The sequence below is a fragment of the Trachemys scripta genome, chromosome 8, assembly GCF_013100865.1.
Source record: "Trachemys scripta elegans isolate TJP31775 chromosome 8, CAS_Tse_1.0, whole genome shotgun sequence".
Lineage (NCBI taxonomy): Eukaryota > Metazoa > Chordata > Testudines > Emydidae > Trachemys > Trachemys scripta.
The window spans coordinates 44,573,325-44,586,305 of record NC_048305.1 but is presented as its reverse complement, the minus strand read 5'-3'; the positions used below and the strand labels follow the sequence as shown (position 1 = coordinate 44,586,305).

Below are 12,981 nucleotides of genomic sequence, written 5' to 3'. Positions count from 1 at the left end.
GATAAATGGACACAAGTCAGATATCAGGAATGGCAATATACAAAAACCTGTAGGAGAACACTTCAACCTCCCTGGCCACACAATAGCAGATGTAAAGGTAGCCATCTTACAGCAAAAAAACTTCAGGACCAGACTCCAAAGAGAAACTGCTGAGCTCCAGTTCATTTGCAAATTTGACACCATCAGATCAGGATTAAACAAAGACTGTGAATGGCTATCCAACTACAGAAACAGTTTCTCCTCCCTTGGTGTTCACACCTCAACTGCTAGCAGAGCACCTCACCCTCCCTGATTGAACTAACCTCGTTATCTCCACACTGATATATACCTGCCTCTGGAGATTTCCATTACTTGCATCTGAAGAAGTGAGGTTCTTACCCACGAAAGCTTATGCTCCCAGTATTTCTGTTAGTCTCAAAGGTGCCACAGGACCATCTGTTGCTTTTTACAGATTCAGACTAACACGGCTACCCCTCTGATACTTTACTATGAAAGTTGAACTTACAAATGTAGAATTAGGTACAAAAAAACCCCCCTGCATTCAAAAATAAAACAATGTAAAACTTTAGCGCCGACAAGTCCACTAAGTCCTCCTACTTATTTGGCCAATCGCTCAGACAAACCAGGTTGGTTACAATTTGCAGGAGATAATGCTGCTGCTCGCTTCTTGTATACAGTGTCACCGGAAAGTGAGAACAGGTGTTTGAGTGGCACTTTTGTAGCTGGCATTGCAAGGCATTTACATGCCACATGTGCTAAACATTTGTATGCCCCTTCATGCTTCAACCACCATTCCAGAGGACATGCATCTATGCTGATGACGGGTTCTGCTTGATAATGATCCAAAGCAGTGCTGACTGACGCATGTTCATTTTCATCATCTGAGTCAGATGCCACCAGCAGAAGGTTGATTTTCTTTTTCGGTGGTTTGGGTTCTGTAGTTTCTGCATCAATGTTGCTCTTTTAAGACTTCTAAAAGCATGCTCCACCCTCTCAGATTTTGGACAGCACTTCAGATTCTTAAGTCTTCGGTCGAGTGCTGTAGCTATTTTTAGAAATCTCACATTGGTACCTTCTTTGCGTTTTGTCAAATCTGCTGTGAAAGTGTTCTTAAAATGAACATGTGCTAGGTCATCATCCAAGACTGCTATAACATGAAATACATGCAGAATGCAGGTAAAACAAAGCAGGAGACATACAAGTCTCCTCCCAAGGAGTACAGTCACAAATTTAATTGACGCATTATTTTATTTATTTATTTATTTATTTTAATGAGCATCATCAGCATGGAAGCATGTCTTCTGAAATGGTGGCTGAAGCATGAAGGGGCATACAAATGTTTAGCATATGTGGCATGTAAATGCCTTGCAATGCCAGCTACAACAGTGCCATTCAAACACCCATTCTCACTTTCAGGTGACATTGTAAACAAGAAGCAGGCAGCATTATCTCCCATCAGTGTAAACAAACTTGTTTGTCTTAGCGATTGGCAGAATAAGAAGTAGGACTGAGTGGACTTGTAGGTGGTGGCGAGTGATGGGAGAGGGAGCAAATACCTGTAACTGTAAAAGTTAAAGAGAAGTTTTCTCTCTACACTATAGCCCTGTTCCTCCACACATCTGCCCTCGTCCTCTGCTAATGTCACTCCCAATGGGTAACCATAGCAATGGGACTCAAATTCAAAATCTTGTTTAGAAAATAATCCCCCATTCCAGAAATCTAAGGTAGCCTGAGCCAAGAATCCTCATTGCCTCTGCCCAGGTGTAGCACATTAATCCGTACATTGAAATCTGGAGGGGTTGCTAGTAAAATTGGATGGGATTTTTCCCCCCTTCCCCCCTTCATCTGAGTCTTCAGAAAGCGCTAAGCATGCCTGTGCTTTCTCTCCCCTCCTGCTACAGGACATCAATGCTTACAACGGTGATGAGCCCACAGAGAAGCTCCCCTTTCCCATAATTGCCGATGCAAAGCGGGAACTTTCAATCCAGTTGGGCATGTTGGACCCAGACGAGCGGGACAAGGAGGGCATGCCGCTGACAGCGCGTGTGGTGAGTACAGGCTGCATGTGGGGCACTAGTGTAGACCAGGTGTGGGCATGAATAGGGTTGGACAACACTGTGCCTAAGTCCCTGGTGCCTTGTCTGTACTAGCATGCTACCCCGGTGCAGCAGTCTAAATAACTGGTCCATTGCATACTAGTGACTAGAGTAACTGCCTGACTGGAGAATGGGGCAGATCTTCAAAGCAGTTCAGTGACTCCTGTCCTGCTGAGGTTTGCCAGTGGGGGGTTGGGTGGGTGATCCCTCTCCTAGCTGTAGCTACCCTCCATTGGAGCCCAGCCATGATGCTGGTCCGGAGCCAGTTGTAACTGGGAGGCAGAAGCATGTTAGCTTGCTGATCCTGCACTGCTTTGTCCTGCTGAGAGCATGACGAGATCGGTAACACTCCTTGTCTGGGATCTCAAATGGGCAAGGAGTAGAACTAAACAGTTTTGTGATGTTCCTTTTCCCCTCCAGCACTAGTATTAAAAGACTGTTATTGTCCCCTTTCAAGGTAGGGACCCGCAGAGGGAGGCGGCAGTAATGCTCCACACAGTAAAATAAACCACACACCTGAAATATTAGATACTGCATAAGAGCAGATGGCTACTTCCTTTGTATGTGGCTGCATCTTTCCTCTAAAAGAGATGAGACTGTTTTATAATAAACCTAGTGCCATCAATGTAAATAGCACTTGTTCTGCCCTAAATGCTTATAGTCTAAAACGGACAGGACCCAGGACTGCCTTTCAGAAGAGGGAGAGCATGGGGATTATGGGTAGGAAGGATGGAGCAGGGATTGCTTTGAAGGAGGCAGTGGGGTCATTGATGGATGAGGGAGACTATCAGTACTAGAATACCTGTCTCACTGAAATGTGGCTTACCTGACACTGTTAAATGCTTGTAGCTGATGTAAATTCAGGTTACTCTTCTATTCAGATTCCCAGAGTGTCTCCTTATGTGTCTCTGCTGTTCAGGTGTTTGTTTTCGGCCCAGATAAGAAGCTGAAACTGTCAATCCTCTACCCAGCAACCACTGGCAGAAATTTTGATGAGATCCTAAGAGTAGTGGATTCCCTGCAGCTGACTGCAAAGAACAAGGTTGCTACCCCAGTGGACTGGAAGGTAAATATCTGTAGAGCTACAACCCAATTCTGTAGGGCAGCTCCAGGTGTAGAGAAGGACAGTTCCTAGAGCCTGTGTGCCCATTCTCAGGACAAGGTGAAGTTAGGTAGTTAGCGCATCCTCTGTGTGATAAGAGATTTGGATCGTGAGAATCCCTGCAATCCTGGGACATGCTAAGAGCACACCACGAGGCTGAGAAGAAGCTGGCTGGGAGAATTCGGACGAGTGTTTCATCGGAATTTGCTGATTTGGCAAAATCAGACTTTTGTTGCAACAGTCCAATTTCATCGACGTTGCAATGGAATCCAGGCATACAGATTGCCCCAGGGCTGGGACTCCATTCCCTGGGGTGGAAAATTTGAGTTTTAATTCCTAACCAGAGCAAACCAGATCTCAAAATAGCACAATCCTCCATGAAACAGAATTATCTTTCTCCACACTGCGCTGCTGAGAGGTGTAGTAACAGTGGGAAAATAACGGTAACAACAGCACTGCCCGCATTGCGCTTGTTAAGAGTTGCACGTGGCTGGTTTAGAGATAATAAATGACTCTCTCCCCGTTATCAGTGTGGGCTTTGCAAGGCAAGGGCAGAGTGAGCTGGATTCTGCTCCTGCTTGTGCATGATAAGCAGAATTGTTCTGCCAGTTGCAGAGCCCAGTGCTGCCCTGGTTTCAGAAAAACCTCTCTTGCAAACAAACCATCTGGAATCCTCCAGAGCCCATCACTGTGACACCTCACGAAGGGGGTTTGTCTTTCTTAATCTGAGGAGGGAGACCCATGTTGTCCTAAAGAAGTAGACCTTTCTGATGCTTGCTTATGTTATCTGCATCAAAGAGAAGTCTCGTTTGATCCATGGTATCTTATAGGCCCATCTAGGTCACTTTACCTAATGGAAAAGTCTTCATAGCTTTTCATGATTAAACTAAACAGCTCTCTCCTGATCTGCATAACACTGGGAAGACTCTCCTTTTTTTTTTTTTTTTTTCCATCCTAATTATGAAGCACTCTTTAAAACCCAGCTGAGTACCGCTATGGGTAACTGCTGCCTTATTAAAGTGAGATCTTCTGGTGCAGGTAAAATCTACTGTCTGGCTGTGGGCATCCTTCTGACTTGTTACCATCTTAATGAACTAGCTAGAGTTCATCACTGGCCTTGGACTCGGGACTGCTTAAGGGTAACAGAGCTGTACTGCTCATGGAGTGTTGCTTTTAGATTTAATAGAGGCTGACGTCTTAGGACTCTGATCCTCCTGCTTCAGTCCTCACAGCTGCTGTGAAATGCCCTGTAGCTGGGGAGTGTGGTAAAAGTCTCAGTAGACACTGGGTTTGTTACATGGTGTTACAGCATCAGCTAAGCTTCCAAAAAGGACTCATGACTTTGACTGAGCTTCCACCTCCCGACTCTTCAGCTTTGCATTGGTGATGCAGGAGTTCCCTGTGTATTCATGCAAAGCACGTGTTTTTTATACTGCTCCTATTGCTGGGGTGTCCATAAAGGACCAAAGGCAAAGGTTTCTTTGCTGCTTCTCTGGGCCTGAGGTGTGTGTGGCTTTGTGAAAGTTTTATTTTGAGAAGGGAATTCAAAAAAGCTGGGGGGCTTAATGGAAATTCTACCCTCTTTGGGGAGATTTAGGTGATGTCTACACAGGCACTCACTGCAGTATAACTTATGTCACTTGGGTGTGAAAAAGTCACCCCCTTGAGCAACATAAGTGACATGGACCTAAGCACCCGTGTGGGCAGCGCAATGTCTGTGGGAGAGCTTCTCCTGCTAACCCAGCTCCCACGCTCACGGGGGTGGAGTAGTTAAGTCGACAGAGCTCCCTCCCATCCGCTTGGAGAGGTTGCATTAGAGAGCTTACAGTGGCGCAACTGCATCGCTGCAGCTCCACTCTTCTAGCCCAGGGGTCAGCTTCCTCCTTGTGAGCAGATCAGTGGTGATGACCAGGTGAATTGTATTGTTGCATAGGAACTGATCAGCAAGCCGGTGTAACGTGTTCCCTGGTTGGAAGACAGGTGGCAAGCAAAGGTGTAAAAATGAAGCCCCCCTATTTTCCCTTTACACCCTTCTGTAAGTTACTTATCTGGCTGCACCTCCCTCCTTTGCTGCTGCAGTGTTACTTGTCCTGACTGCCGAATTGGTCCAAGTTACATTACTGATGCCTGTCTCGCACATATCCCATCTCCATTCAAGTCACTGCTGAATATGTCCCAGAGGCTTCATGGCAGCCGGATGTCTTGCTGCACATCTGAATATGGCACAGTGGGCTCAAGAGTAGATTCATTTTCCACTTCTGCCTCGGTGGGGGTAACACCTCTTTTGTAGCTGGTGAAGTTTAACACTGGTGTTGAGGGTGGCATGTGCACATCAGTGTATACAGTGACTACGGTCTTAATAAAAAAGGGGGGGGCGGTTAAAGTCTCGCTTCTTAGCGCAGACACCTTGTAGAGTCCCTCGATTTCTCTGCTTCACTAAAATATTCCCCGTTTCTTACCAGCGTGGAGACCGTGTCATGGTTATTCCCAGCATGCCAGATGATGAGGCCAAAAAGCTGTTTCCCGAAGGAATCTTCACCAAGGAACTCCCGTCGGGCAAGAAGTATCTCCGCTACACCCCGCAGCCTTAGAGCACGTCGCTGCCGCAGAGATACCAGACTGCTGATCATGTGGTTTTAGCAGAGCCATTCGCCTTGCGGTGGCCTGTGTGGGATGGGGAGCACAGACAGAGGCTGCTCCAGGGAGTAGTTGTCAGAACAGTTAAACTGACAGCTGCTGTGCCTGGTGTTAGCTTCTCAGGGAGCCTTCCTGGGGCTGACTCAGAGTTGATTAGTGTCATGGCAGATGCTGGTTCTGATAAGCCATGTGATCAGCAGCCTTGTATTGTCTGCTTGAAACCAGCTGGGCTGCAGCAGTACAATATGAAATTCTTGATCATTCATTCATTTGGTACTCACCCCACATACCTTTAGCTAGAAAACTGAAATGTGTCTACTCCACTGGGAACTGCTAAACATGTGGAAGAGGATGATGGATTTGTAATAGTGATGAATGCTTGTTCTCTTGGGTCTCTCCTGTTTAATATTGGTGCTGGGGCAGGGTGGAAACACTTCAGGCTTCAAAAGGAAGATCCCATCCTACAATGAGATGCACCCCTGCAAGTAATGATTCACAATGTAACAAAGATTATCAAAGTAGCTGCAGCTGGGCTGTGAGAATTGCTGAATAAGCAGCCAAAATTGGATGGGGTGGTAGGTCATGAATTGTCCAAGCTGCCATGTGCCTTTAGAACTAAAATTACTCTAACTTACTTTGATAAGTTTGTTACCAAAGCCGATGCTGCATTAGAGGAGCTGTAGGCTCCTCTGTAGTTACATGGCTTTATTACAGATCTGTATTTTTCATGGGTTTTTTTGCTTAGATAGTTGCCTAATTTTTGCTTTCTTGGAGGTGGGAATTCAACAAATAAAGCCGCATTTATCAGAAGTGTGTGTAGTGTGTTTTATCTCCCCCTTACCTCAGCATTCCAATATGCACCATTAGGCTCAAAATAGATTTGTAACATGGCCTTGCCTGGTGGAGTTGTGCAATGGAGACTTACACCGGTAACCAGAGCTCTGGATTCAGGCCAGCATGGTGGTAGTTGCCATCCTAATCACTTAGTAAATGAAGCAATTATCTCAAAATACAGGAGACTCAACAAAAGCACCTAATAGGATTATCTTTACACATTGTACCTTTGTACCCTTACTTTCTGAATCTGGCTGAACCCCCCCCCCCCCCCTCTTGTTTGCCCTGGAGAGGTGTTGTATTCCTTTCCATGGAGTATATGAGCCCAAATTGCCAAAGTTGTTAACATGACCCTGAAACTAACAAACATTAAAAAGTTTTAAACAGAGGGGGCAGGGTTTGGAAACCAGAGACTTCAGCCTGCGGAATGGCAAACAATAGAAACAAATGCTAAAGCCTGGAGAGTCGTTGACTGGGATACACAAGAGAAAAGAAGCTAAAACAAGTCTTAAGGCACTTACCTGGGAAAGAGTCTGTAAAACAAAGTTAGGTTTTGGTTATCAAATTCCCATTTAAAGAGAGATGATGCCAGGTAGTCTTCTCTAATCAGACATCCCTTCTTGAGGGCAGGGAGAGATGGGAGACGGGCTTGTTTTGTTGCTCAGTTTCAAGATGTTAAGAATGGTCACCTTTCCTAATTGACAGAGAGAGAGGCACAAAGGGGAGAGGCAGGGTAGTAAAGATGGAGGAAATACAGCTTTGTTGATGTTCCCAGGGCTTCAGGCAGCAGGTCAGCTACAGCCAGATGCTCTGGTCTGGCAGGTCAGTCATGACAGCAGTTACCCTGGCTCATCTTCTGGTCTGGGGTCTGGGACATCATCTGGCTGGTCTGGTCCCTTTCTACTGGTCTCAAGCTGGGGCAGAGCTGGATACGCTATCTCATGATATCACACTATGCTAATGCCAGGATCTAAACTTAGGATCACATGGAAAGCAGAGAGAGGATAGGAGGGAAAACAGAGGGGCAGACAGGGACCCATGAGGGCTGGGAAGATGAAGTTGGATCTGGGGTCTCCAGCAGGAGTTTCCATTCATGTGGCCATGATGGTCAGGTAGCTCAGATCGCAGTGCGGTTGCATCATGATGCAATAACTTGGCATCCCTGGGCAAAGGACAAGAGTCCTGGTGTGGGAGCCTGATGGCCTTTCCCCTCTTCCAGGCATCCCTTAGTTGGTTGAACTGCCCCCCTAAAGCCTCTTTTAGAGGGCCGCACTAAAGGGGTGATGGGCAGAATAGTCCAGCCTCTTTTTTTTTTTTCTTACCAATTAGGCCTAACTGCTGACATGCTGAGTTCGGTCTGTTAACTTCCAGGCCCACATTTTTTGATTGCTCAACACAATCCTTGAGTTGTATGACAGAGCCCCTTGTGAGGAGAGAAACTCAGTCTATTCTTCACTTTTACACCATTTTATAGAACAGGCTGCGTTTGCCTTGTTACCTTTCCCATCCATGTTTATCATGTGATTGGAACACTGGTAACCTGGCTCCACTTTCCCTGCAGTTAAGCTCACAATTAGGGTAAATTTGTGGCCCAATTGCTATCCAGTAATTGTGCATGCACAGAGGGCAGAAATAGCACTGGGCCTACATGTCCTGCCTCTGTCCTCACTGCAGGATGCTGAATGTTACTAACCAGACGTTGCTTTGCTGTGTCGAGGCCACAATCTCCCCTGCTCTTGGGGCAGAGCTCCTATCAGCAGTGGGAAATGTGCTGTGGATAATGCGTAATACTCTAACTTTGTCATCCTGGCCCCTGCTTTAGAACAGTATTTTGACTCTCCCCGGAGAGTAGGCCAGGGCTGTTGGATGCAGCCCGTTTCTCCAGGCCAGGCCACCTGCCCTCTACAGCTCACCCGGAGGCAGGCAGGTCTAGTGTGTAGCTTAACAGCTCTTGAGCAAGTTTAGCAAGGCCTGGCTAGAAAGTGAGAAGGTGCGTGAGGGGCTATCTTATTACCTCACTTTCCCCTTGCCTGTCTCATATGGGACCAACACAGCTACAAAGCCACTGCCTGCTCCCAAGTGTCCTCTAGGGCATCCCTAGCAGTATTATGAGGGAGCTATTCCAAGAGCTGATTGAAACTTTTTCAAGTTATTTCCCCCCCAAAATGAGATTTTTTTTTACCATAATTGTTGATGTCAATTTTTGACACCTTTTCCAGTGTTTTAAAAAAATGACCCATTTATTACTGATTGAAAATGGGGTTCCAGTCTGGCCTCTGCTTGCAAGGGGCTGTCAAACCAGCCAGGCTCACCAGGCCATGCAGCATGTTCTAGCCGTGCCCCTGTGTGAGAAGGGGTGGTACAGACCCAGGGACTCCTGCACCAGAGCGTCTCCAGCTGCCCTTTTCAGGCCCATGTAAGTCCCCCTTTGTGCCACCAGAGCAGCTTAAAGCTTTTGTGCCAGGATCTGGCCCCAGGTGTCTGACGAAAGGAGATACACTCATTAAGCATTGTGGCCGTCCCCTACAGCCTGGCTCCCTATCTGCCCTCCCGGCACAGTCCTGCTGCCAGCGGGACCAGCCCTCTCTCTCCGAGGACTGGTGTTTGGCCCTTGCTGACCAGGTTAGAGATGGGGCAGGGGCAGGTGGGGGAAGGCTCTTGCTGAGCTGCCTCTCATCTTTAGAGCTGGCCCGGAGCACTTCTATCTTCAGATCATCAGAGGAAAACAAGAAAACTAAATTAGTTCACCTACAAGACAGAGCCTGAGCCTGCAACTCCCTTGAACTGCCTAGGGGTAGCAAGGTTGGAGTCTCATCAGGGAATAAAGAGAATTGGCCCAAGCTGGATAATAATGAACTTATCTGGCTCTCTTCATTGCTGCCTTAAAAAGGAGGTAAGTGTTTCACCAGTGGGGAAACTGAGGCACAGAGCAGGGAAGTGACTTGCCCAAAGTCACCCAGCAGACCAGGGGCAGAGCTGGAACTAGAACGTATGGATCGTGAGGGTTCAGGGCTCTTTCCGCTAGGCCACACTGCCTCCCTTAACCTTATATTGGATCAGCACCACCTAAATTTGAATATGCCGGCCAGGCAATATTCTGGAAAGCATCATTCTGGGGGCTCCTTGGGCTTTTCAGAGCTGTATCCCAAAGGCAGCTGCTGCTGTCCCGGCGGTATTACCCATTTATCAGGGGAACAGCTTCAGGTCTCAACTCCTACACTGCATTCCCGGCAGTATCCAGGCGATGGCACCAGCGTAGCACAGATGCTGCCTAGGCCAGTTTTAGTTGGGAGGTGGGACTAGATTGCTTTTAAAATTCTGTTGCTTTTACCGTGTTCCCCTACTTAGCTAAAAAGCATTTCAGAGTTCCTCCTTTTCCTCTTGTGTGTTGCTAACATTTGCCTGTCATGATGTTCCACCTATTTTTAAATGGAGTTTGTATTACAAAAAATAATACAATAATTTCTTGGTGTTCATCAGGGTTGGGCCACTTTTTAATCCAACTACAGTATCTGAACTTGAATTCTCTCTTTATATGTCCATATGCTATGAGATGTAAATCCTTCAGATCTGGCTTTGGTAGATCCATTTCCCAGTTACAGAGAAATAGCTCTAGCATAGAACCAGAGGGTTAGAAGGGACCACAGGGGTCATCTAGTCTAACCCTCTGCCAAGATGCAGGATACGTACATGCTTCACTTGAAGCCCATGAGCAGTGAGTCCCATTGACTGTGACTGAAAAACACATGTACTTAAAGCTATTTGTGTAAATCTGTTTCCGGACTGAGGCCTACAATTTTTACGGTGTAATTTCTTTTCTGGATCAAACTTGAGAGGCACCTTGCCCTTTGAAATCAAGAGACCTATGGCCCAGATTCAAAGCCGGTGTTAGCCATCATACCTTAATGGATTGCAGTGGAGCCCTGCCAAGTTACAGCAGCTGAGGATCCAGCCTTTGATATCTGAGTGATCTAGGTTTTCTAGGTGACTTTTTCAGTGCAATGCAAGCAAACAGAGATTATGTTAAAATTCCCCAGAATTCAGAGTTATCTGCCCACCGGAAAATTCCAGAGCAAGAGAACTGCTTCAAAACTAGGTGTAGAAGATTTCACATTTATTTTCAAGGGCACCTGCAGTCGGAGAGGATATATCTTAGTGGGATGAAGCTGGGCTGCTTACAAATTTTTGCTTCCAGTCAATATAAAGTTAAATGACTGTATATGTGCCATAAAGGAGGGGAGCAGAGGAAAGATAAAGGAGAGTCACTTCTAGTGGCAAAGGGGGTGGGGGAGGATCTTGCTTCTTGGTGTTAACTGGTTAGAGCAGGGGTGGCCAACCTGTGGCTCTGGAGCCACATGCAGCTCTTCAGAAGTTAATATGTGGCTCCTTGTATAGGCAGCGACTCTGGGGCTGGAGCTACAGGTGCCAACTTTCCACTGTTCAACCCCTGGCTCTGCCACAGGCCCTGCCCCCACTCCACCCCTTCCCCCCCCCCCCCCCGAGCCCGCAGTGCCCCTGCCCCCCCCCCCCCCCCGCAGCGCCTCCTGCACACCACAAAATAGCTGATGAGGAGGGGGCAGCTGGTGGGTAGGAGGCGCTGGGAGCAGGGAGCTGGTGGGGTCTGCTGATGTATTAGTGTGGCTCTTTGGCAATGTACATTGGTAAATTCTGGCTCCTTCTCTGGCTCAGGTTGGCCACCCCTGGGTTAGAGCTTTGAAAGGCCACTAGAGAAATAGTGGCAAAGAAAAAATTAAATCAAAGCATAGTTAGTCAGAGTATTCTCATGGCTGAATGGTCTGTGGCAGGAATTGAGCCCAAGACCAGGCTAGAAGAACATGCAGGCCCTTTAGCTGGAGAAGTAAAGGGTCATCACTAGGGGCTGCCACGGGGGAAATGGGGAATGCTGGTGGGTTAGGTGTGGGGGAGAGGGAAAAGGTCATTTATTTGTGGTAGGGGGCAGTGAGTCTGTGCTGGGGGGTTAATCACATGCCCTGATGTCCCCCTCCATCTGAGACACAGACATTAAGTGTGTTCCCTAGCCACATCAGTGCCAGCAGTGGGATCAGAACCCAAATTCTGTATCCACAATCCCCGGTTCTAAGGCACTGCTCATCCTCCCGCACTCCTGCAGGTTCTCAGAGTTCCACTAGGGGGAGACCAAAACCTCTGGGTAGGTCCAGCGCGGAGTCTGGCAAGCAGAAGATCAATCTCAGGGGGTGGGTGAGCCAAGCAGGTTCCATAACAGGCCCTTTCTGCTGCCTGAGCTCCCAGTTCCATTCCTCCCCATAGTGGGAACACACCTGCACCATCACTTAAAGGCCCAGTACAGAATAGGTGCCCATTTGAAGTGTATTACTGGCCCCCTGAGAGCCCTTTCAGCTGGGAATAGGGCCTGTAAAGTCAACTCTTTGGGCCTAGCTTCAAAATGGAATCTTTAAAGTAGCCCACAAGCTCAGGAAGTTAGCCTAGTCCTGACAGTGGGCATCGCCTAGCACTTACTCGAGTCAAATTCCATCTCCCATCATGCTGCCCAGTCCCTGGCTGCAGAGTTTCTCACAGTCTGCTCTGGAATTGCACTCCCTTTACCAACTCCTGTTCCAAAACACTGATCAAATCCCATAAAAAGACCATGTTTAGATGGAATACAGTTCAGAGAACACAGCAGTTACATAAAGATAAAAAATGACAGGAGTGCTGCAATTACCACAAAACCACAGCATTACAAACCCAGAACATTCAGAATTAAGATTACACTTAAAAGAAATCCAAACATGTGAAGGTCTGGAATTTAAAGTCGGGCAGGGAGCAGTTTCAGAATTTGAGATTTTGAAAAATGTATCCATCCTGAATTGGGTCATAAAGTCACCATCTCAAATTTTTGCAAACTGATAAGCCCAAACCAAATTTGGATGGGGGTCAATTGAAACATTTTGTTTTGGTAATTTTGAGATGTTTTGGCTTTATTTTGACCTTTTGTGGGGCGGGGAGGAATGGTTAATTTATACTTAAAGTAACTAAAATTTCAAAATGTTTTCGTATTTTAGTTTGAAAAGTGCTAAACTAGGATAATTTAACATATCTAAGCTTCCACCCTCACTTATCAAATCTAGAGTGCCAATAAAACTGACCTGTTCCTGTGAACTGTTTTGGTTTTGAATAATCTGCATTTTTCTGAAGAAAAAGTGTTTTATCCCAACTAGCTCTACTAGAAATGAAGTTAGGACCCAATAGTCTTAACTGTGTCCTGTAGTGACACCATGCAATAATCATATATTTCTGATTATGAAAATTACTTTGTTTTTGACCCAGATT

At 46.7% G+C, this 12,981-nt stretch overlaps 1 protein-coding gene across 1 annotated transcript in view; it reads left to right on the top strand.

Moving 5' to 3' along the window:
* The window catches only part of PRDX6 (peroxiredoxin 6), a 30,874-nt gene extending 24,229 nt beyond the window's left edge, over positions 1-6,645 (top strand). Inside the window, exons 3-5 of the mRNA XM_034779389.1 lie at positions 1,902-2,048; positions 3,016-3,162; positions 5,661-6,645. Of these exons, the coding sequence (XP_034635280.1) occupies positions 1,902-2,048; positions 3,016-3,162; positions 5,661-5,789 (423 nt within the window). The 3' untranslated portion in view covers positions 5,790-6,645. The remainder of the gene's footprint in view (positions 1-1,901; positions 2,049-3,015; positions 3,163-5,660) is intronic.
* Positions 6,646-12,981: the final 6,336 nt, after the last annotated feature.